The sequence below is a fragment of the Hoplias malabaricus genome, chromosome Y (assembly GCF_029633855.1).
Source record: "Hoplias malabaricus isolate fHopMal1 chromosome Y, fHopMal1.hap1, whole genome shotgun sequence".
Classification (NCBI taxonomy): Eukaryota; Metazoa; Chordata; class Actinopteri; order Characiformes; family Erythrinidae; genus Hoplias; species Hoplias malabaricus.
The window spans coordinates 7,304,310-7,329,603 of record NC_089820.1 but is presented as its reverse complement, the minus strand read 5'-3'; the positions used below and the strand labels follow the sequence as shown (position 1 = coordinate 7,329,603).

Here is a 25,294-nt window from a genome sequence, read left to right as displayed (position 1 = left end):
TGCGTTATCCTTCTAAGCCTCCTTCTTCGTCCACCACGCCACAATATTTTTATTTTCAAACGCTGCCATGTAACCCAGAATTCGTTCATTCATTAATTTTCATCCTCTTAAAATTAGATGCCCAGTTATTAAATTTAACAGTTTAAAACATGTCCACTGGAAAACAGACTTACATTCTTCTTTTGTTTTTCGAAAAACACGTTTTTATCAATCTTACAAATCAACAATCATAATTACGACGCTTTGTCCTATACTTCCCCGTTCCACCTTAAATGGTGCATGAGTTCCATTCGAGCTCCTAGAGCCTTCCAATGTAACTCCTGCCCATTTAAGATGGAATGGAAAAGTCCAACAAGAAGCCAAATTTAGCCTGCTATATTAAAACACTTAAGTACATATTGAACAATTTCTTACCTAAGTTCTGACTCCGAAGCACCTCATAAGGTCTTTCGTTGGATTTAATGTCTCCATAAAACGAAATAAATCCAGAAAAAGCAGAAAAACCGGGCTGATCCGCCATCATAACCTTAACGGGTGAAGAACAGTCTGCGCATGCGCACTGCATCAAATCCGTTCTACGGAGCCTTAGCGCAGCTAATCATTAAGCATGTTAACACAGATCAGCCAAAACATGAAAATTGCCCCCTTGTCGTTTTTATTAGATCCACTTTGAACTTTTACAAAGTCCCTGGCGAGGTAACAATATGTTCAAGAAATCTATATTTAGACTTACAAATCTAATTCTGTGTCTCTCTAATAGGCTTACAGTTTGCACCAGTGATATTTTTCTTTCAGTTATCTGAAAGTATAACAATAACTTATGAAGATATTTAAAATTTATCTCACTTACTTTATGTGTTAGCTGATATATTAAATGCAGGAATTTACATTGTTGACAGTCAATAAGGAAACCCTGAATTGAAGCTTCCATATTCCATAACTAATAATGCAGGCAAAATATTATTCTTAATTAATCAAAATATAGTATAATTAAGCATATTTTAAATTTGTGTTATGTCAAACCTTGAATGAACATACATCTCATATAAATATGGTCATACAAAGAAATGTTCAAGATGTCATACCACCCCATGTTTCGGCATTCTTGGGGTAATTGTTTACTAATTGAAAGTTAACTATCAATAAAGTAACTCTAAACCATTCATATTGTAGTACTGTGTAAATGCTGTATGTGTATGATCGCTTTTTATTTGCTGCCCTGCATTTGTTTCAGTTTTAAATGGATTATTTTATTTCTCCATTTTTCAGTGATATAGACTTTTTAAACTGTGTATGGTGGGATTTTCTGCTTCTTCAGAGAATAGTACTGATGTAATACAGGAGTGGAGAATGCATCTCAAATGCCACAGAGACAACAAACCTGCTTTGCTGCTTTGACTGTGTCAGAAAAGTGGGCACCTTTTCACATCCATCATTCAAACACTATTAAAGAGTTTCAGCTTCTTGACAACTGTTCTTGACATCATTAACAGTTTTTGTTATGCCTTCCCAGGATATCTTTCACATCTGTATCCATCCTCTCCATACCGAACGTCTTTGTTTCTTTCCCTTCTTTATCTATCCTCTCAGTATCTTTCCACTCTGTACATGTCTTCTCTTTACTTGTTCTCTCTTTAACTTTCCCCTCTGTATCTCTTTCTATCTTCTTTCTGTCGTCTCCATTTGTCTCTGTAATGGCAGCTAGCGCTCATCCTACTCCATTCAATCACCGTTGCACCCTACACCATGTACAGCTCTATTCATTGTGGTGGTAATTAAAAGAAAGTGTATTGAGCTTGCCACTCTTTTGTGTGCCCCCTTCTATGAACCTGAAATCCACCAACGCAACCAAAACATCCCCCCACCAACCCCCCACCCTACCTCTGAAGCCTTTGATCCATTCTGTTGTCCTGTAGAAGTGGCTGAATATGGACTAGCATGGTCTCTTTTATATTCTCTGACCTCATACCTGAGGCTGGTGCGATCGGGGGCCTGTAGATGCTCCCAGTTTTTAATAAAACATCTCATTTAAATACTTGACACAATGTGCTTCTCAGCCCAATGCAAATTAACATTGTGATTAAAGGATGACATTGAAGCAGCCAGCCCAGGTCTCTGCTGAAAAACGGGATTCGCAAGTAGAACCAAAAGCAGGAATATATATTCCTGCTTCTTGATCCGTTCCTGATTTCTGTTTTAAATTTAGCTATACTATCAATAAATGGGTCTCTATCAAGGTTTATGAATAAAAATCTTGCCAAACTCGCATGAGCACATTGCTAAAACATTGGTGGAAAAAAACAAATACTATGAAACGGCACTGTCACTGATGCTGTGAAACATTCTGTGAAACATGAGTGAGTTAGTTATACAACCTGCAGATATAAACAACGAAAGCAGACCTAAAATGTACACTTAGTCACACACACACTCACACACACACACACACACATATACACAATCACAGCATTATTTTAATGATGTGTATTGGCTGGGATTTTAATTTGAAATTTTGTGTTGTTTTTTATTTTTTTATTTTGTTTTGCAGAATTCTAAACTTGGGTGTTATGTGAAATATTCAGCAAAATTTTAATAAAAAGCACAAAACATAAATATGAAAAATCTCTCCTTAAAAATGACCAGTACTGCTCTCCTCTCGATGTAAAATGAGCAGACCTAAAAGTGGGTAATGCTTATGTCACAATTACCCTGACCAATCACCAAGCTACCATAGCCACGCCTCTTCTCTGAGTCAAAGACTGCTGAGCTAAAGCTTTGGAGCTATTAGTGAGCAAGCTAGCCATCCAGCTATTCACCAAGCTATGGGGAGGGAGTGAAAGACATAAACAGAGCAAACAGAACACAAAATAACAAGCATGAATGGATTAAGTCTGAGTACAGCAGAGTTAGCAGCAACACATGGTCAGCATGCTTGATAGAGTATCAGCAGAGATATCAGCCAGCAAGGTTTAACACAGTGTCGCCACTCCTTCACCTACTGCTACAAGCGCAGAGAGCCGCAGTGAGCACTTGCCCCAAGCGCTGCGCTGTTTTCACCTGTAGCCTGTTAAAGCATATAACTGATATTAAATTGACCTCTTCTCGTTTTTATTTTGTTTCAGAACGCTTTTTGCCCATAAATTTTAAATGTTCTCTAATGTATTACTGTGTTTAAAACATTCAGTTTAGGGTTAGTTATTAGTATTCTCTCTATCAGTTTTAGTAATTATTTTAGATAATTTTAAGCATGCAAATTTGAAGTAAATAAAAAGCAAAAAAAAAACATGCAAATATTCTGGCAAGATTTTGCCTTATGCCCCCGGAACAGAGGAAGAACTAGGGGCGCACATGTTTCTGTGATAAAAACCATAGGTGGTACTTGGAGGTTTTGGTTTGATAATGTATAATGCCAAGTCTACCCCCCTGTGCCATTTTACTGTGTAATGCAGGGGCATGGTAAACGGGAGGGATTCCAGGTAGGCTCTGGACCCCCCGCGACCCTAAATTGGATAAGCGGTTACAGATAATGGATGGATGGATGGTAAACGGGAGGGGATGCGGGTGTTTCAACACCTCCACTTTTGAACAGTTCTGAAACACGATGCTTTTCATTGGACGTGACCTTTACTTATCCAATCAGCAGCCAGAGTTATCTGTCTATCATTCAGTGCTTCAGCCAATGAAGCCAAAATCCCTCCTACAGGGGGTGGAAGTTTTGCAGCGGCACAAATGCACATTTCCGCAAGTCAGATTCACAGCTGTGGACGTGATTAGAGTCGCCAACCCTCCCATATTTGGACACTAAATGCCGTGTTATATTTTGGACGGATACGGGACGTGTTTTTTCCCATATGTTTGAGAAGAGACTGTTAAGATCATGATTAATATGGAATCAGATTTTTGCCAAAGAGAATCGTACAAAAAAATCATCACAAACATAACATAAAACAAAATATCCAGCTCTGATGTTTGTGCTCCATGACTTTTGCGCGTGAGCTCTGAGTTCTACCTGTGCTCTCTTAGCTTTGTGCGTGAGCTCTCTCAGGATTGTGCACCTGATCCCTGCCCAGGTAAACAAGGAACGTCCCTGGGCGTTCAAAATAGGTCTAAAAGTAGTCTGTACATCAAGGACATATTTTAAACGTCAACGGACGTCCAAAATCCATCTTAACCAATTGATAACGTCAGTGGACGTCCAAAATGCGTTTCAAACAAGTCATTTATTTCGGGACCAATTAATAACGTCAATGGACGTCCAAAATACGTCTAATAGTCGTCTTTTCAATGTCTGTGTTTGGACGTCTTTTCAACTTTCATTTTCAACCTTAAGAGAACGTTGATTAGACGGTAGTCATTACGTTATTTCAACGTTGCATCAACGACACAATGTTTACTGGGTGAGATTTGCGAGCAGTTTTGGCACAAACCTCTCACGTGGGCGGGTTTTCTCATGGGTGCCTTCCCATTGGCTAATGAATTTTTAAGTGACAACTCAGTGTCAAAGGTATTTTGGATTGCGCATGCGTACTCCAGCAGTGGAGACACACAGTGGGGATTTTACATAAACATGAATACTCTCTGTGATTTACTGGTTTAAAATGCTGAAATACCTGCAAAGTCCGACGATATCAATGTAAATATTGAGGTAGTTTCGTCAAAAAGAAAATTCCTGTGAAAACAAACCTGTTTGTCTCTCGTAAATACTGATCTGAGGTAAATGCACAGTGATGTCTGTGTTTACTCAGGATAAAACAGAATAAATGAGCATTTATTTGTAAAATATTTTTATATGAGTGCTTGAGTTCCTGTACAGAAACCAATGCACTAACGTATTGAACCTATTCCACAACGGCTGTTATGATTTAAATGCTCAGATTTTATTTTGATGATCAGAGTTACTCTGTTTTTAACAAATTTCATATGTGCATTTTGTGTTACATGAGGTCGGAGAAAAGAGAAACATGACGATAAGGAGTGTGAGAGATGTTCCTGTTCCTTTAATGAATGCATATTTAATAAAGTTGTATTTAACTTCTGCAAAATCCATTGTAATTTTCACATTTTGTGAGGAAATCATTATTAGCAATCAGCAATAATTATAATAATAAATATTATTAATATTAATAAACAAAAACAGGTGAAGTGACAAAAAATGTAAAATCTTCTAATTGTATGCAGTTTAAGCAAAAAAGGGCTAAATGTTTAAATATTAGGAAAGGGGAAATTATATGAGAGCTATTCAGCATCGTTCATACGCGTGATACTCGGCACATGCGGAGTCCCAAAGCCAAATAACACACGCTTGCTGCAGTTGAGTTGTGAACAACGTCCAGTTCACTGGGTTGTCACTCAAAAACTCATTAGCCAATGGGAAGGCACCCCTGAGAAAACCCGCCCACGCGAGAGGTTTGTGCAAAAAATGTTTGCAAAACTCAGGGATCAGACAAAACACAGAGAGCTCTCGCACATAACTCGTGCAGCTCGCACACAAAACTGAGAGAACACGCGCAGAACTCAGAGCTCACTCGCAAAAGTCATGGAGCACAAATGTCAGAGCTGGATATTTTATTTGCAAGTTATACGTTTTATGTTTGTGATGATTTTTTTTGTGCGATTCTTTTTGGCACAAATCTGATTCCATAGATTAATTTGAGACACGCTGTTCTCCCTCAGTCAGAGGGCGGGACAGATACTCCACGTCTCCTAAACCGAGAATGCACCTCTCATTGGTCGTCACTTTTATTCCGCCAATCAGAAGTCAGAATTAGCTGTCCATCATTTAGTTCTGCTGCCAATGGAGTCACAGTCCCGCCTTGTTTTGCGGCGGCACTGAGAAACAGGTCAGTATTCTTAAATATATATATCTTATTTTAGCATCGTGTCTTGAAGAAACTACATTTATTTTATCCCTCAACACATCTGTAATGACAATTAATTATAATCATACACTGAATAAGATGTAAAATATCCTAAGCCAATCCATTAGCGCTGCACCTAGGGCCGACCACACTCTCTTTCTACCTGCAGCCTCAAAAAATCCTGTTATCACCCATTGTTCCTACACCTAACAACTAAGGTCGATGTGTCCGTTTATGATCCAATCAGCAACCAGCTACATCTAGTTACATTTAAGTATAATAGTATCCTACACCTACCCTCTATGGTTGCTGTGGCCTTTTTGATCCGATCAGCAACCAGCTACACTTAACAACTAATGTTCCTCACCGAGCCCAGCTCATGAGTACCAAAACCACCTTCTGCATCATTAGCTCTTCACAGGGGTCATCAGGTAGGCACCTCCTCTTGTCAGTGTTTTGCTGAATTAAACCCACGACACCTTCAGATGGTTCAACAGTGAAGTCTGGCTGATTTTCAGAATCAAAATAATTATTTATACATAAAAATCACATTAGATAATTTCATGTAATATTAAAAATAATATGAAATTATTTATATGGGTTGTCTGTGAAGACACCATTTTAAAATATTGTTATATAAAAAATTAAGCAGCAGATGGATACAGGCAGGGGCGGCACGGTGGTGCAGCAGGTAGTGTCGCAGTCACACAGCTCCAGAGACCTGGAGGTTGTGGGTTTGATTCCCGCTCCGGGTGACTGTCTGTGAGGAGTTGGTGTGTTCTCCCCGTGTCCGCGTGGGTTTCCTCCGGGTGCTCCGGTTTCCTAGAACACACGTTGCAGGTGGATTGGCGACTCAAAAGTGTCTGTAGGTGTGAGTGAATGTGTATGTTGCCCTGTGAAGGACTGGCGCCCCCTCCAGGGTGTATTCCCGCCTTGCGCCCAATGATTCCAGGTAGGCTCTGGGCCCACCGTGACCCTGAATTGGATAAGCGGTTACAGATAATTAATGAATGAATGGATACAGGCAATTTCTTTCTTAATGCAATATAATCAGTGTCAAGCAGTGTAACAGTACTATCTAGGAAAATCTACGAATCGAATTGGGACTAGGTATTGGCAGATACTCAATATTAAAAGACTCAAATGGAGATCGGGGCAAAAAAAAAAAAACTTGATCGGGACATCAGTAGTACAAATATGTTTTAAGTGGTGTTTTTGTTTGTTTGTGTTTGTGTGTGTGAAAGAGACTTAACATGCAGGTAAAGCATAAAAAAGTTGCCCTGTAATGTTGTTGATGTGGTGTTTTTAGTGAAGTGTTGATCTTTCCCTGTTCCAACACATTTGTGTCTAAATTAGTACCATCATCAGAAAACTGTTTATATTATATACCGATGTTTTCTTACTTTTGAAACCTGCCGTATTTATCAGACAATTACACAACCTCAGTGGTAAAAGGCAACACTTATTATTTTTATATTGTGTCCAACGTTCCTCAAAAAATACAGAAGGGGATTGACCTCAGGATCCTGAGACCCTGAGGCTGTGTGACAGCAAAACCACCTGTTGCGTTACTTCACCTGCTTCTCATGATTTGTGGTATTACAGTTATGGATGTAGACTCATCTGTCTGGACATCTCTATTTCAGTTTCTGTTTTCTAAAATTAATACTCTCTTCAGGACAACAAACATACACAGACATGTTCTCGTGTAAAACGTGCAAACACGTGACACACAGGCCCACTTGCAGCCATGTGCACATCACATATATATGTGAGAAGCACATGTTTTCTGGAAATTTGTCCACTCAAACTGATAACTCAGTCCTACAGGGAGAGAGAGAGAGAGAGAGAGAGAGAGACAGAGAGAACTGGCTTAAATTTCAGTGTAAGATATATTTGATACAAACTATTAGTTTTTATGAAATGTTCTTCTGATGCTACTCCTCCTAGGGGTTTCAAGATACAGCCATGAAACTTAACATGGTCATAGAACCTATATATAGAACCAACTCGGGTTGCTTGTGCTTTTTGGAGCGATTTGAGGTTCCAAAGTGGGAATTGTTCCCATAGGAATGCATTGGCCAAAATTTCAACCTGGTCTAAGATGGTCAGACCTGGGCACACTGAGACCCATCATGTAGAAAATCGGACCTCTTGCACTCATCCATCACGTTTAATCCCTCTGTCAATATCCCCCCATTCACTTGAATGGGGGATGGCTACAGTGTGTGATGTGGTAGAGAAAAGTCCTGTATATTTGAGATCCTTTAAAAATATGGTTTTTGACTTAAAAACCTCCCATAGAGTTCAGTGTATTTTCAAAGCAGCTCAGCTCATCATAATGTGATCAATTCTTGCTCAAACTGCTAAATCCATCCATTCATCCATCCATCCATTATCCACAGCTTATCCAGGTCCTATAAATTTAACGTCATAGCCATTAAGCAGCATATAATCTAATTTGGCAACGATGCTAGCAATACACGACAAGCCAAATTCACGTAAGTTCATGAACTTTCACCCTCTAGTTAGGGTTCAAGCACTCAGTGCGTAGAACCCTCTTGTTTTTGTTACGGTTTTTTAGGGGTCCAAGCAATGCAAGTGCTGGAGCCCTATTGTTTTTGGTCTGTTTCCTCTTCTTCTTCTTCTTCTTCTTCTTTTTCTCCGATGAAACGCAATGGGCAGCCCAAACCGTAGGTCCTACAGACTTGTGGTTTGGTCAACTGGTAGTAAACCCTCACGCTACTCAGGCGCAAAGAATCAGCCCAATCAGCCTGATGGTGGCGCTATAGTGATGCGGAACGCGCCGCTGCCTGTATCTCCTACCTTGTGTGGCGTAGAGACAAAATTATGTATATATAATAATAAACAACTGGTATTTTTGAAATCTGTAAATACTGTAGGTAAATAATTATTTAAAAACTTTTGACACACTGTTGTGGCAGTTATTCAACAAATATGCATGGGCGGGGCTCCATGCATTCTTTGAGCTATAACTCAAACAAACTTTGCCCAAATCAAACAAAACTTGGTACAAATATGTATGTCATTATTCTGAAGTAGTGTGCCAAATGTGACCACATTGCACAGAAAGGGGGCGCTACAGTTAGACAGCAACTGGTTGCATAGGTTATTATTTGATTACACCGCCACCTAGAGATGCAGTACCAGCAAGATGCGATCCCTATTTAAGCAGAGGCTGCAATCACACAGTAATGAAACTTCCCAATTCTTTTGATAATTACTAAACTTAAGGTTCTTACAATTCACATGATACCACATATATGTCCGTGATATCTCATATATACCTGCAGAATCCCCCCTCAACCCCTCCCCCTCCTCCTCACACACAGACTGTTACCTCCCCCCCTCACCTCCCCTCCCCCTGCCAGTCAGAGAAGGCCAGAGGACACAGACAATTTAATGCTGATCTAAACAAATCAACCATAACATTAAGACCACCTCTATATGGAGGTTAAGATCCTTTTCACCTGCACACGTCAATGGTCATACAATATGAATATGAATATTTATCATGATTAAAAATGATAAAGTCACCTATACCTCTTCATGTTGCCATTTACCCTCACTCAGTACATCAGAATAAAACAAACCATAACAAATGGTATTTCCTGATTAGTTATAATCATCAAATTAAAAGAAATAAACACGAGATATATCAGTCTGTGTGTAATAAATGAGTATAATATAAGTTTAACTCTTTGAATGGAATTACTGAAATAAATCAACTTTTTCATGATATTCTAATTTTATGATCAGCACCTGTAATATACAAGTTTATAGTATATATTGTATATAGTAATATACAATATTACTATTCTGAAGGAGTTTGTCCAATTTTAAAAGCACTGCTCACACATTACATACATCACACAAAGGCCCTCTGACATTACACACATCACACAGAAACAAACACACCTCAGAGACTGTAGAACACACGTCACAAACACAAGCACCTATTACAAATAATCTGACACTGCACATACCTACTTCGCTCAATGTCTAACAATTTTGTCATAAATGTTAATACATCCTCTCCCGATCAATTCATAGTACAGGAGTTGTCAGATTCGACTTGACTGCCATATTAAGCCAGTTAGTGCTTGAACCCGCAAATAGCCGCTAGCAGCTCTAGCTATTATTATTATGTGATTTATTGTCTTTTTTACTTATTTTTTTTTACATACCTGTTGTATTAAAATAATAAAAATATATATGGTGTTAAATTAATTTTCAATTTTATTCTCAATATACTATTATTATTATTTAATATATTTCTTATTTCATAAAACTATTTTAAACTAATTTTAGCCCCGTCAACACTATACACCGAGTACCGGTCATTTGACCACAGCAACCATTTCAACACAATTCTTTGTAATAGAGGGGAAGTCATGAATTTTTAAAATATTTTAAATAATGATATTTATTATTATAATGATATTTATAATAATAATGATTTACGTAGTCACACAGCTCCAGGGACCTGGAGGATGTGGGTTTGAGTCCCGCTCCGGGTGACTGTCTGTGAGGAGTTTGGTGTGTTCTCCCAGAGTCTGTGTGGGTTTTCTCCCACAGACCAAAAACACATGCTGGTAGGTGGTTTGGAGACTCAAAAGTGTCTATTGGTGTGAATGTGTGAGTGTGTGTCACCCTGTGAAGGGCTGTTGCCCCCTCCAGGGCATGTTCCCGCCTTGCACCCAGGGATCCCGGGTAGGCTCCGGCCCCACCGTGACCCTGAATTGTATTAGTGGTTTCAGACAATAAATGAATGAAGGTTTTTCTATCCTGACCATCGCCATTTTATATTCATTTAGAAGTGGTCATTGTGGATAAAGTGGCTCTGAGTTTGAGGTTAAATAAAACACAGCATACATTTTTAGAGATCTAAATGTTTTAGCATGTCATTTACAACATCTACTTTAAAAAATTATGGCAGAAATCAAGAGTCATGAAGAATGACTTGAACAGAAGAGGCAGATCAATGGAAGAAGAAAAGCAGTGAAAGTTCTGTGCACTGCTTCATTACAAATAAAACATGAAAACCATGAGTTTTTAGTGGATTACAGCATTTATTAATAACACAATAATCAATAACAAAAATATGATAATTAACATCAATGAAATCAATATTTACAGATTACATAATTTAATCAATTACATCAATAAAATCAATATTTACAGCTTCAGAAATTCAGAAATAATTTAAAAAAGAAAGGGTAAAGTCAGGGATAGTTTTATATTTATATTTATAGCCATAAAAAAAGGTTTAGAACTAGATATGTGGGACGTGTCCTAAATTTGCCCCAATTCAGACTGGTCGGTGTGTGTGTGACGACGGCCTGATTTTGTACGTTAGGTTGTATTTGGCTTTACACTTTTAGGTTTAGAAATTGGACGTGTCCTAAATTTTCCCTAATTCAGAATGGTCAATCTGTGTGACGACAGACTGATTTTGTATGTTAGGTTGTATTTGGCTTATACACTTCACATTTTTATGGGTTAAAATGTGTTACCCAACCCTAGCGATAAGGTACATTCATTTTAAAGATGAATAATCCTAACTAAATATATGCATTTGTTTTGTGTGCACTGATAAGACAGACTCAAACCCAAGACTCCAGTGCTGGGAGGCGAAAGTGTTAACCAACATGCTGCCCAATTAATACTGCACATGTGATTAATTAATGTATAATATTTGCATAGATGACACCAGCAATGCCATATTTTAACGTACAAACCATAGAGTTGATAGGCCTGTCTTTACAATTTTATTTATATTGGCATTTTCAAGGTGTACTGTCACTTTAAAAATGTTTAGCTTCATGCTTGTACTTTCATCGAGTGTAGGTTTAAGATTTCAGTTAGAGATGCACCGATACCACTTTTTCCCTACCGATTCCGATATTTCATGTTCAAGTATCTGCCGATGCGGAATACCGATACCAACTCTGTCTATTTTAATTACTAGATAGGTGCCAATAAATCAAGATACGGGAAAATATTTCACAGGACAAAAATAAAATTTGAAGAGTGAAGAGAAACCCACCATGTTCACCTGGGCACAAGGGAAAGTTTCTGCGCTTGTGTTCTGACAGGGGGGTCACCATTCTAGAGAAAATGCACCCCAAAACACAGAGTGAACAGGAGACTGTAACATTTTATAAATATATAGATATATAGCTGGGAACTGTCTTTTATTCCCGCTTCGCAGACACATTTCTGCATGTCTGTCAACAGATATCATTAGTTTGTTTGGCTGGACTCACGAATAAGTAAGACCACTTATGCATGATAAAAAGTTAAATACAGTGGAACCTCTACCTACAAACTTTCCGTGACCCGGTTCGTAAGTGGAAAAGTTCGTTTCTCGAGTCAATTTGTCCCATTTAAAATAATGGAAAAGCAATTATTGCGTTCTAGCCCCCACCCGGAAAGTCACCCTTTTTGCACTGATATATGTTTACAACACTCTCAGAGTAGTACAAAAATACATATAGCATTACTAAAAATAAAAAAGAAATACAGTGGTAACAGTAATAAAAAAAAATTAAGTTTTAAGTGGTTACATATTGAAGACGTGACGACTAGCTGGAGGAATAACACAGGCACTGGCTGTGGAGGTGGAATAACGGAGAGTAGGAGGGTGAATGTGGGGAGACGAAGCATAGATACGGCTTAACTTAACACAAATTTCGATGTCTGCTATTTACACTAATGCTAAATTGCTAAAGCTACAATTTGCTAATCTTAAACGCTCACTCAAGTCTGGGCGCTGGGAGACTCGCCTTTTGGGGTCAGTGGCAATTTCCAGCCGCCGGCTCAGGTTTGTTTCTTGAGTCATGGTTCGTTGGTGGAGGCAAAAAATATTCAAATGCCCGGTTTGTATCTTGGAAAGTTTGTTAGTATGGGCGTTCATTAGTAGAGGTTCCACTATATTCACATAAATAGAGTTTGGTCTCTTATGTAGCCTAATTACCCCAACTTCCGGTCACTTTAATTACAATATTGGAAATCTTAGCTAACTGTAAATAAATAGAAGTACTTTACTCACTCAAATTAACATTTTTCAGGAGTCAAATATGTGTAGATGTCCAAGACTTGCTTGACTTTGAAAGAAAATATGTTTTTAGATATAAACGCTTTTGTTTAAGTAGGTGCCAATACTGCTGAGATTATTGGTGCCCCCTAACTTTGGCCACCTCCCCTGCTTGTGACAGTCAAATGAGACCGTTGCTACCACATTCAACGGTTTTGAGAGGTTTACAATGAGATTACGTTTGTCCTGTGTTGGTATCCGTACTCTACATGTAAGGATTACAATGGTGGTAGATTTTCCCCTCAGAGAAAAGGAAGCTAAGCGGTAAGCTAACTTTTACACTGAGGAAAATATCTGTCGTGAAATGGAAATGTGTTGTGTTCCACATGCAGTTTTGCAAACAAAGAATTACGACACTGTTAGAGACACTTAAATATTGTTTAGATGTGTGATTTCTTGCAAGACTGATGTTTAAATGCCCTACTAGGGCTTGATCTTATGTTTTATTGTTTTACCCAATGCGATTGGCGAAAAGAGAGAGCAGAATTGCACCATATACAGCAGTGGCCGGAATTAGGGGACGGCCGGAGTTAGGGGAAAGACTGATACTAATAACACAATACCTCTCACTCCAACGAGAACTTGCTTGTTCAAGCGGATGATTTTTCATGTTCCTGTCCCAACATGACGTTTGACTTGCCTTGTGTTATCAGGCGATTGTTATTATTGAACCCTGTACACAATACTCATTGTGAGGTTTGAAAAGTTGAAACAGAAATGTTTTATTATGTGATATAATTTGTTCAGTGATTAAATATTTCTTGTAAATGTGTTCACAGCAAATAAATGAAATTGGCCCAACCGAGCCAGCTACGCCAGGTGATCCAAGTAAACACCCCTCTCAGAAAGCTGCTGAAGAGGTAAGTGATACGTTAAATTTCTCTTCTGTACCGTGTGCTGCAAGCACAAACTGAATGAGTGCTGTAGTTTATAAACTCAGCAAATATTTATGCCAAATTATAGTTTTTCAACAAGTAGCTTGTTGCTATGTCACAATACACAATATATATATATATTGAAGTACAATCTGCTCAACATTTACTGATTTTTTTTGCCCTATAAAACCACATTAATTATATTATTATAGAAATCACCAAATATTACACACACAAATAATTTCCAAGGATTTCTTTATTTCTAACAATATAAAATTAAGTTTTTTGTTCACTAATGAGAACGAATTGGAAGCACTTTTCAGTTGCGCTGTCTCACTCTACACATGCTTAATAAATTGGACAAATCTGGTGTTTCATTTCTGGTGGCCATTCAAACAAAATAAACATAAGAAAAGAAGACGGCAGAATGTGGAGATGCTCAGCAGCAGAAAATCACTGCATAAAAACGGAAGAACTTGCCATTATGAAAACCTTATTCCTCATTTTTATTATTGGAATACCACAAACAGTTAACTGAGCACTCAAATACCTGTGGACATTCCTACTGTGTCTTTACATTTAGTACTTGTAAAGTTATAATTAGACTAGATAAATATTCTGGTTAAAGTTTACAGAAATGTGAATACATTTTCTTTTCAAAAACCTCTCCACAGTTAATTGACAAAGTGAGTGTCATCGCATTCAACTCAAACCTACCGGTGGAGCAAGGCACTGAAGAGGTATGCATTGTATTTTGTTTTGTTAGATCTTGATGTTAATAAACTGTGATGTTGCCATGTTTTGTAGGCTGTTGTTGGCATTTTTCAGTAGTAAGGCCTTTTTTGTTGATGAGCTTGAATACAGATGGAGAGTACCATTTCCTTTATGGATAGCATATATTGACAAATAAATAAATAAATAAATATCTGAGTCTCAGAATTAAAATCTGAATACTTTCCCCCTTTTCCACATCTCTCCATGTGGCATTCCTGTATTATTTGATGTTATCATCCAATCCCAAATTTTAGAGGTTAATAAATATTTCATTATGTTAAGTCAACAAGCAATTACAAACAAAGTGTTCTGTAGTAAATAAACACCAACACTCTGCTTAAAAATGCATGCAAATTTAAGGTAATCCACAATGTTGTGCTGTGAAAAATGTTAGTTTCAATTAATTTAATACAATACTTTCATTTCTGATTGTTTGTAGGATTCAAATGACACTCTCAAATGATTTCTGTCTTCAAATTACTCTTCTGACCATACAGACTACAATGACAAAGACCATGTACTCGATTCATGTGATAGCTCCTCAGATGGCAGCTCCAACAGCAATGAATATAACACCTTTCAGGAATTCAGTCCTATAAAGGGAAATAGTTCGAAAGCATTATGTGAAGATGTGAGCCAGTCTACCTCAATCCCCCAGGACTCTACACACGAGGCATCAATGCCTACTTCTGCAAACAGGTGGCGATACAACAAGAAGCAGTTTTGTTATTATTGTGAAAAGTCATATTCAAAAATTTCCAGACATCTGGAATTTGTACATAAAGATGAACTAGAGGCTTTCCAAAAAAATCTAAATCAAGAAGAGTGAGATTGAGAATTCTAAAGAACAAAGGAAATTTTTGTCACAACGCTATGGTAATCCAACAGGGGAAGAGAGAGATGGTTGCGTGTAACCAGCCCAAGACAGCAAAACGTCCACAGGACTTCACACATTGTTCGCATTGCCATGGTCTGTACTCTAGAAAATCACTGTGGAGACATGTGAAAATCTGTCCACAGAAACCCAGGCAAGATATGCCCGGTGAAAAAACGAGAAAAAAAGGGTTCTGTCCCATAACTGCCTTCCATGTCCCCATGAAGTAAGTGAGCGTCTTTGGAAGATAGTTTGTGATATGACACAGGATGAAATTTCATCTACAGTAAAACAAGACAAGTACATCTTGCTTTTGGGTGAACAGATGTACAACAGACTAAAGTTAAATAGTGGAAAAAAATGAGGGAGATTGCAAGGCTGCTCTTAAAAGCAAAACAACGGACTCCTCTCTCGTGTATGGAGGACTTCATTAAACCTTACAATTTCCCTCATGTAGTAACTGCAGTGAGAGCTGTGGCAGGTTACAATGAAGATGACAACACCTACAGAATACCCTCCTTGGCACTGAAACTTGGCAACAGTTTGATGAAAATTGCAGGTTGCGTGAAATGTAATGCACTAATGTCTGGACATCATGAAGCAGCTGAGGGAGCAGGGAACTTTCGAAGACTTTATGAAACCCAAGTGGAAGGAGGTTGTTTCATCTTCTGCACTGAACACTCTGACAGAAGGGAAATGGACCAAACCCAAAATTGTACCATTTACTGAAGATGTAAAGAATTTGCATACATTTTTAACTACTGAGCAACTGAATGGCAAGACTGCCCTTCTTTCACAACCTAACAGCAAAAACTTTGCAGCCCTCTGCAAATCAACACTTAGTCAGGTCATACTTTTTAATAGAAGGAGAGAAGGGGAGGTTTCGATGATGCTGCTTCATAATTATGTCTCCCGTGTGAGGACACAGTTGCATCACGATATTGCTTTGTCTCATGGAGTTACGAAAGCAAGTTGCCACATTGTCAACTGTTTTGAACTTAAAGGAACATGAGATGGATCAGTTGGCAAGTGTCATGGGCTATGATATTTGAGTTCATCGGGAATGTTATCGACTTCCTGAAAGTACATTGCAGTTAGCAAAAATGAATAAGCTACTCATTGCCATGGAGAAAGGGAAATTGAAGGAAATCCATGGGATGAATTTGGATGCTATAGTGATAGACCCACTAGGTAAGTGATTTTATGAATCATTACTGCTGTTCATGGTTTTGGCCATTGACGGTTCTCAGAACAGTACTGATTAATTGCATGGTTCATATCCTGTTAGATGAACTCGATGTGTCCAGTGATGAAGACGAGCAAAAAGAGCAGACAACTTGTAGAAGTAAAGATCTTTCAGGTAAGAAATATAAGCAAGATTGGTTAATGGTCACTGCATTTTGAAGTGATTAAATTGGATCATAGATATACAGGACAAATGTAATTTTTCAACAATTAACCATAAATTTCCTGTTCGATCAAAAAGAAGTAACTACAAATTGTTTTTGTGATAAATTATATTTATAAATGATCACATAGATCAATAAACATTTAAACAGGCTAATATGCCTATTGCATTATTGCATATTGCACTGGAAAACATTAAAAATCTAGAACCTATGCCTTGCTCCTCTATTACCTAGTACCATTATGTAGAAAGTTTTTTTTCCCCTCCCTCAGTGTTTGAGAAAGTATTTAAAGGAGCAGTCTTTAAGACTGACACCAAGTGTTTAAAACTACAGGGTGGGCCATTTATATGGATACACCTTAATAAAATGGGAATGGTTGGTGATATTAACTTCCTGTTTGTGGCACATTAGTATATATGGGTTGGAGAATACTTTTCAAGATGGGTGGTGACCATTGCGGCCATTTTGAAGTTTGAGGAAACCTGAAACTTAGTTTGAATTAGTGACACTCTATGATCACTGTACAACCATACAATGAAATTTGACCTCAGCATTTAACCCATCCGTGTCGGTGAACACACACACCTGGAGCACGGACAGCCCGGGGAGCAGTTTGGGAGTTAGGTGCTTTGTTCCAGGCCTGGTCCTCTAACCATTAGGCCACAGCTGCCCCACCGTAATCGTTAAAAAGAATGTGACATAATAAACCAATTTACACAGACACATGTTCATCATTTCAGATTACAACATCTACATAAGCTAGAGAAAGGCAAAAACGTGAAGGAGCGGCTACCATTTTCGCTGCATTTACAAGCCTTTACTGTGTAAATCCAACTTAAATTTTTAGTCTTGACAAGGCTGGTGTTATCTGAATTCTCGATTTTCCCTTTCACCATAAATGTAATTTTAGCAGATCTTTTGCTTATTATTAATGTAATGTACTTAGTTTTGTGTTCTGGTCTGTTTTTGTTCCTTGTTTGTGCTCCCCTTGTCATGTGACTTTCCCCGTATTGTTTGCAAGTCATGTGATACCCTTCCCTTGTGCATCTAGTGTCACTTGTCTTAGTGTCCAGGTGTCTCTTGTTGGTGTGGTCTTTATATAGTCCTGTTCAGTGTTTCTTTTTGTGGGTCATTGAATGTATCAATGTTGTTTGTATGCATGTTGTCACTTCTTCATGTCTCTCTCTTGGCACGTTATATCTAGTTATATGTTTAAAGCCTTGTTTAACCTTGCTCTGTGTTTAGCCTTGTTCTGTGCTTAGCCTAACTCTGTGTTCAACCCCTTTATTCAGTAAAGACTTGTTTAGTGTTTAGTCTGTGTTTAGCCCTTGTGTTTAGTGTCCTAGCCATTGTGATTTGCCCCTCTGTCTCATTCCCTAGACTCTCTGTTTAGTTCTGTTGTTGTTATTAAAAGTCTCCTGTACTTACCTACATTCCTGTTAATATCCTTGACCACTCCTACACAACCCCATTGTTACAGAATGACCCACCTACTCAAGGAGGTAGTGGGAGATTTGGGACTCTCTGTGGGACTTACAGAACACACTACTGCAGGGGGTCAGTGCAGTGCTCAAAAAAGGAGCAAAAAGAGTCCTGCTCCTGCTTCGAGTCCTGCTCCTGCTTTGAGTTCTCAGGTTCCCGAGTCTTCACAGGCTTTAAGTTCAGGCCCCATGGACGTAACACTGGTGCGCTCATCTGCAAGCCAAGGTGACTGAACTTGTAGCTTCGGTCCGGCTTTCCTTGCCAGTGTTAAAGTCTTGTGAAGATCGGGACCTTATGGACATAATTTTTAAATTGACTGCATTTATGAATTTGTTTGGGGGGAGCATGTTGACCGGACCTCAGAGTCCAAAGGATCAGCGTGTCCAAAGCTCACAGGGGCTGCTCCAGAGGACCCAGAGCCCCTGGCTGCTCCAGAGGATCCTGTGCCGGCGGCGACCTCCGCTGCTTCTGTTCCTGTGCCGGCGGTGTCCCCTGCTGCTTCTGTTCCTGTGCTGGCGGCGACCTCCGCTACTTCTGTTCCTGTCCCCGAGAAGGCAGCCAACCCGGCTGCTCCTGTTCCAGAGATGGCGGCAACCTCCGCCACTTCAGTTCCAGTGATGGCGCCGACCTCAGCCGCTCCTACATAAGTGAAAGGCAATATTTAAAAGAGCCGCTGTTTAGACTAGACAAGGCGGGTTTTTTTTTTTACCCTTCAATTATAAATGTCATATTAGGAGGCAGATCCTTGCTTCTTGTTCACAATTTTCATATTTAAGCATTTAGTTTCACCTTAAATGGGTCGGTTTAAGGGTCTTATAGGTGTTATTCTCCTGATTCTTACTTGAATGTTTCATTCCATTTTAAATAGATGGCTATGCAAAGCTAAAAATAAGTTTAAACAAAACTAATTTTGAAACAATTCTTATTTCCAAATTCACCAGTTTAAAAAGTGTCACTAAAATATCTGCCTACACTAGTTTAATTCTCAGAGGCTTTTCAAACAAAATACTTATTAATTTGTTTAAAACACACACGTACACCATGGAGAGAAACACATGAATCTGCCACAATTTATTTAAAACATACTATGGTATGTACACTTTTCAGTTATGTTGTTCAACTTTTTCATATAAAATGCACAAAAAACACTATCTTTATACATTTCAGTCTCAACAATACCTCACTTTCTTTATATAAAACTCACAAACTACGGCGTTTACACCTTTAATCTATACATAAGCATCTGTACTTCGGTATTTTTTTTCCCCCAGAAATAACATGCTTATATGTTCTAGAGAAATTTAACCAACTCTGGATCTCTTTTGTAGTGTTGCTGTCTCTAAGCTGCTGCCATCATTCAAAGAAACGGCCAGTGTTTCCTCTCCTTTTACTCTTGACTCTGGTTAAAGAGATTTTTGGAAGGGCACTGAGGCTTTTGGGTCCGATAAAAATATTATTATTATTAAAAGTTATTTCTGGTCACTGTGATTGGACAGAGGGTGGGATCTCAGGCTGGAACTCCAATAGGGATCTGCTCTTGACTGGGTAATTCTCAAAGAGAATACAGTGCTGCAGCACCGCTCTCAGAGACACCAGTGCCAAAGCTTAGACTTTTCTTTAATCTATAATGACACACCGTGGACATTTTATGACTGAGTACAGTAAATATATCATATATTGATTGATTACAGAAAAGGACAAATGCAAAGAAATCAAAATGTATAGTTGATCAAAAAAGAAAATGGCATAATAGGCTTTATCAGATCAGAACTCCAGTCCTGGAGGGCACCGGCAAAATCCAGCAAACTTTGGTGATTCCTCACCTCACACACACCTGATTCAACTCTGTTAATTGTCAGCTTTTAGGGGATGTGTTTTAGCAGGGGGATCTCCAAAATTTTGCTGGATACCGGCCCACCAGGACCAGAGTGGTGACCCCTGCTTTAGATCAATGACTTGTTAGTGTACATTTCATGCAGTTACTATACACCGGGTGATGTTTACTGGCTATAAAAATGAAAGAAAAATAATTTCTTTAAGGTAAATTAAGCACAGTGATGCAGCTGTTAATATTAAGTTTACAAATACATTTTAAATTGTTTGTTGTGTAATGTGTACTTCTAATGTAAAATTCAAACATTCTACTCATTTGTCATGTTATAGTAACTGTTGTGTTGTATTCAAGTGATTATTGATTATTGCAAATGAAAAGATGCATTTCTTAGTTCCATCAAGGGATACACACTGCAAAAACACATGCAATGAAAGCCTGTGAGTTTTGGTTTAGATGATTTAATGTTAATGATTTTGATGTTGGTGATGAATGTAGCGGTTGAAGAACTCCAAAAAGGACTTGCTGAACAACTTCACTGTAAAAAAAAAAAAAAATCAGTAACTCCAACTTAAAATTATTAAGTAACTGATTTCATCACTATTTTTAAGTTAGTACAACTTTAAGCTCGAGCAATTCCTGTGAGAGATGGGGATTTTGTGACATCACCGGGTTCATTTCACGGGGGAGCTGTGCCAGTGGAAAAGCGACAAGCTTTAAGCGAGCCTAGACGAGTAGCGTAGAGCCCGTCCCATGCCATGGAAAAATTTGTATATTTACGCCGTGGAATAGTGTGTATGATTGACTGGTTTGCCTATTGTGCAGACCTGTCCCTTATTCGACCTGCGTAACGCATCATGAATATGAGAATCAGATGACGGTAACTATGGGATGTTGGGCAACTATCAAGCAAAAATGTGAGAAACGTCCACCCATAAAAATGCCACCATTAGTATCTTCAGTTCCCAAGTGCTAGTGTCATTAAAATGGAGCTGAAACAAGAGAGGTACATGTCTCTGTCGCAACTGTTTTTAGTGTTTAGACAACATCAAATTCTAAATGTCTTTATATTTACAAAACACAACTCAGTTTGGTCAGGGACAACGCTAGAAATTTTTGTTTGTGATTATGCCATTTAAATAAAGGTTCAAGAATAGTAACAAATCGTGTCCCAACATTTTAGGAAATGGGGTTTTCGAAACTAAAATGGCGCCGGAGTTTTTCCACACCCTGACTCACTCGCTCGCTCAGAATACAGGTCGAGCTTGATGTATTGGTTTCAAATGAAAAATCAGCATTATACTGATAGAAAGATTATGATAGTAGTCGATAACGCACTCACATATTCACAAGACGTCCTTCACAACTTTTTGAAGACGTTATTTTTCAACAACACGCTCACAAACGGTAGATTAATCCACTCCGAAGCACGACCAGCATTAAAGATGTTCCTCCGCGTGCTGTGCGCAAAATCATTTCCAAAAGAGAAGTCTCCAAACCTAAAAACACAGATTATGTATTAAGCACAGTATATATTTTTCACTGTAATTATTTCGCTTCCATTTTTTAAATTTGTGAATAAACTGTTAGGTTAATGAGTTTTAAACTTTTTACAAAATAATATTTTTTAAACACCCACTGCTAGTGAAACTATGCATTCACACGTTCATGATTTTTCTTGATATTTTAGTGGACATTTCACAAAATGTACATTCAGTCCTAATATATATATTTTAGGACTGAATGTACACTTTGTGAAATGTCTATATTATATATAACTTTATTATTTTAATAACGACTATAATAGTAATACTCAGACAATACTCAGTATATTAATCTGTACTACTACTCTTCTTACATATGCAAAATGCACCAAAGTACCCAACCAAAGAACACATTGGCCATGCAGCTTCCATAAAGCTTTGTTTCAAAAAGTGTTAAATACGTACTCCTTTTGAAGGCTTGTATGGAGGCATTGCATTTAACCTGATAAGTTATCAGTAAACTAGGATCTCTTAAACATGGGACATGCAGGACATATTTAGAAAGCTTGCATCAAAATAAGTAACATGTCAATGTATATCGAATATTTGATTAACTTTTTTTATAAATCAATATTTTTATGAGCTTAAAAGTGTATTACTACATACCTTCAGTGTAACGTAGATCTTTCAAGGTCACCGTGGCTTGCCGCTTTAGTGAATTCAAAATTCTGTGACCAATAATTTTGCACATGCTCATCTGCAGATTCAAGCTGGCAAACTAATGCTTCAATTCAGTTCAACACATTATTTTATGTTTGCTCAGCTAGATCCATTATAAGTTCAGATGAATTGATGTAAAATGTTGGAAAGACTTAAATGCTGCTGTTAAGTTGATATCACTTGTAATTTTATGTTGCCACAACATTTTGAATATCTGATTTTTTACAGTGAGTTCACATGCAAATCAGAAAGAAGAAAATTGGGTGCCACATGAATTGAGTCAGAAGAATAAGGGAAACCTATGAAATGTTTGAATCTACACAACAAACGGAGAAAGGCTTTCCTGTGGAAAATTGTGACTGGTGATGAAAATGTAATTGTTGAACCAAGAAATCCATTGAAACATCCATTTACTGGCAAAGGATTGCATCCTGTGAAATTCCTTCATGACTTTGCTAAGCCTTGTTGCTAAATGTTATTGATGGTTGGGAAGTTCTGGAGCACCCAGCATATAGTCCAGACATAACCATTTCCGACTATCATTTGTTAAGATTGATGCAAGGTGCTTTGTCTCATGTACACTTCAAAACATTTGAAGAAGCACAAAAATGGGTTGATGACCTTGTGTGAAAAAACAAAACTTTCTTCAGTGCTAGAATGCGCAAGATGCCTTAAAGATGGTACAAGGTGATGGATAGTAAAGGAGAATACTTTGATGATTAAATGTGTTGTTGTTTTCACAGAAATGCCTAATACAAAAAACCCCACTATAAATATAACAAAATATAACTAGTTGAAGCTTTTTGTAAGTTGTAGTTCATATATGCATCATGTTTCATTACTGCATTTACTGGTATTTCCTGCCATAATTTTTCACATGCTCCACTAGCCTAGCCTCCAAGTACTCAGTCCACACAACTTGTTGCTTTTGTGCCATTGTTTGTTGACACCTGCTGACATGGAGTAGATCTGCAAAGACTTTTGGAAAAACAGATTGAGACATTGAGAAATTGGCTGGCTCACACTGTGAGACAAGCGACCAAAATTTCGGACATGTCAGAAATCCATCCAATCGCCCGACTTATCCATCAAAGCTCGTTTGGGCAGTTAATCGGAGGTTGCTATCCTTGCCAGGACTTGTATCCTAACAAACTGCCTTAATGCTAAGAAATGGAAACTCCTGAAGTACAGCCATGCACCCATTCATCCACTTTGGCCTCCAATCAGTCAAGATATCCAACACCCAAAAATGCAATATCCATGGCCAATGAAAATCAAAAATACTCTGGCAACAGATCTATTTGCAGCAGTTCAACCAAACACTGCTTCACTCATTTCTACCTTTCTCCATACACATCAGCTTGTGTGCTAGCTTTTTCTCTCCAACATACAGTTTGCCTCCTGTTTATGTCTGAAAGTCTCATTGGACTGATGTCAGCCAACATGATGATGTTGGGGTAGTAAGACGTATGATATGAGTAAAATATCAGTTTTATTAAGCATGATTTTAATCTGTTTTAAATAAAAACCTGCCAGTTCAGAATTTTTTTTTAAAACACATTTGTAATTTTGTCATAAACACTTCAAATACATGGTTATTTCCTTATTTTTGTGTATTTTCTTTCAGACTCCGCGATGCTAAGTAAGAAAATAAAGTGGTCAGCTACAGAGGTACAGGCTGTTGAGAAACACCTGATGAAATTCATTAGGACATGTCAGGTTCCTGGAAAGAAGGAGTGTGTCTCTTGCCTCATATCAGAACCTGTGGCACTTAAGAAAAGAGACTGGACTGCAGTTACATTTTATTTTAAAAACAGAATCACTGCATTAAAAAGGAAACACAGTATGTAAAGAACCATCTGGGCCAGCCGTTTTTGTGAAATGTAGGTGTAGTGGAAATAGTATGCACACGCTGCGGTGGCATAAGCACTACATAGCAGAGTCAATGATAATTAATTATTATTTGATTAATAATTAATTATTTAATTCATTTGATAAGCTCAATGTTTGGGAGTAATTAAATAATGTAGTGTCTTTACCTGTCCAAATTTAACTTGGAGGAGTAGGCCATCTTCACATATTATACAGCAGAATTAGCTAGAATTAATTATTATTAATGAATTATGCTAATTATGCCCTTGAAGCCCTGATTGGGTCGCAAAGATTGAGGATTGGAGCCCCTCTTGCTCCTGATTGGCTGTTTCCTGTACCTTGGTAGTGACATCACATAAAATGTATGACCCTTGACAAGACAAAGGCTTGAAGACCATCCCTTTTTGAATGAATACCCCAAGATTTTGAATCATACTTTTGCAATATAAAAGATTATATGTTAACACACAAAGTAATATCATTAAGACAAACCATGTTTAACATGTCCAGGGGCCTGGAGGTTGTGGGTTTGATTCCCGCTCTGGGTGACTGTCTGTGAGGAGTTGGTGTGTTCTCCCCGTGTCCGCGTGGGTTTCCTCCAGGTGCTCCGGTTTCCTCCCACAGTCCAAAAACACACGTTGGTAGGTGGATTGGCGACTCAAAAGTGTCCGTAGGTGTGAATGTGTGTGTGTGTCTGTGTTGCCCTGTGAAGGACTGGCGCCCCCTCCAGGGTGTATTTCCGCCTTGCGCCCAATGATTCCAGGTAGGCTCTGGACCCACCGCGACCCTGAACTGGATAAGCGGTTACAGATAATGAATGAATGTTTAACATAATTCTTAAACACATACCACACATAGTATGTGGCTACCTTGGTTCTACATAAGTTCATATAAAAAAGAAATGACTTTAAACACATGTAAATTAATCCCACATATTTTGATTTTCCAAATGGAATTAATTTCAAACAATTGTGCCCATAGGCAACTTGTTCATC

General features: G+C 38.2%; 1 protein-coding gene across 1 annotated transcript; it reads left to right on the top strand.

The window, feature by feature from the left end:
• The first annotated feature begins 16,604 nt into the window (after positions 1-16,604).
• On the top strand, positions 16,605-19,039 carry LOC136677883 (uncharacterized). Its single transcript, XM_066655577.1, has 4 exons — positions 16,605-16,692; positions 16,790-16,861; positions 18,450-18,595; positions 18,737-19,039. Exons 1-4 carry the CDS (start codon positions 16,605-16,607, stop codon positions 19,037-19,039), a joined length of 609 nt encoding a protein of 202 aa, XP_066511674.1.
• Positions 19,040-25,294: the final 6,255 nt, after the last annotated feature.

Bases quoted from the DNA above. Each gene is read 5' to 3' on its own strand.
- LOC136677883 (XM_066655577.1), top strand. From the start codon at position 16,605: ATGAATAAGCTACTCATTGCCATGGAGAAAGGGAAATTGAAGGAAATC. The intron at 16,693-16,789 runs GTAAGTGATTTT...ATATCCTGTTAG, and splicing joins TATAGTGATAGACCCACTAG to ATGAACTCGATGTGTCCAGT. The intron at 18,596-18,736 runs GTGCGCTCATCT...GTTTGGGGGGAG, and splicing joins GCCCCATGGACGTAACACTG to CATGTTGACCGGACCTCAGA.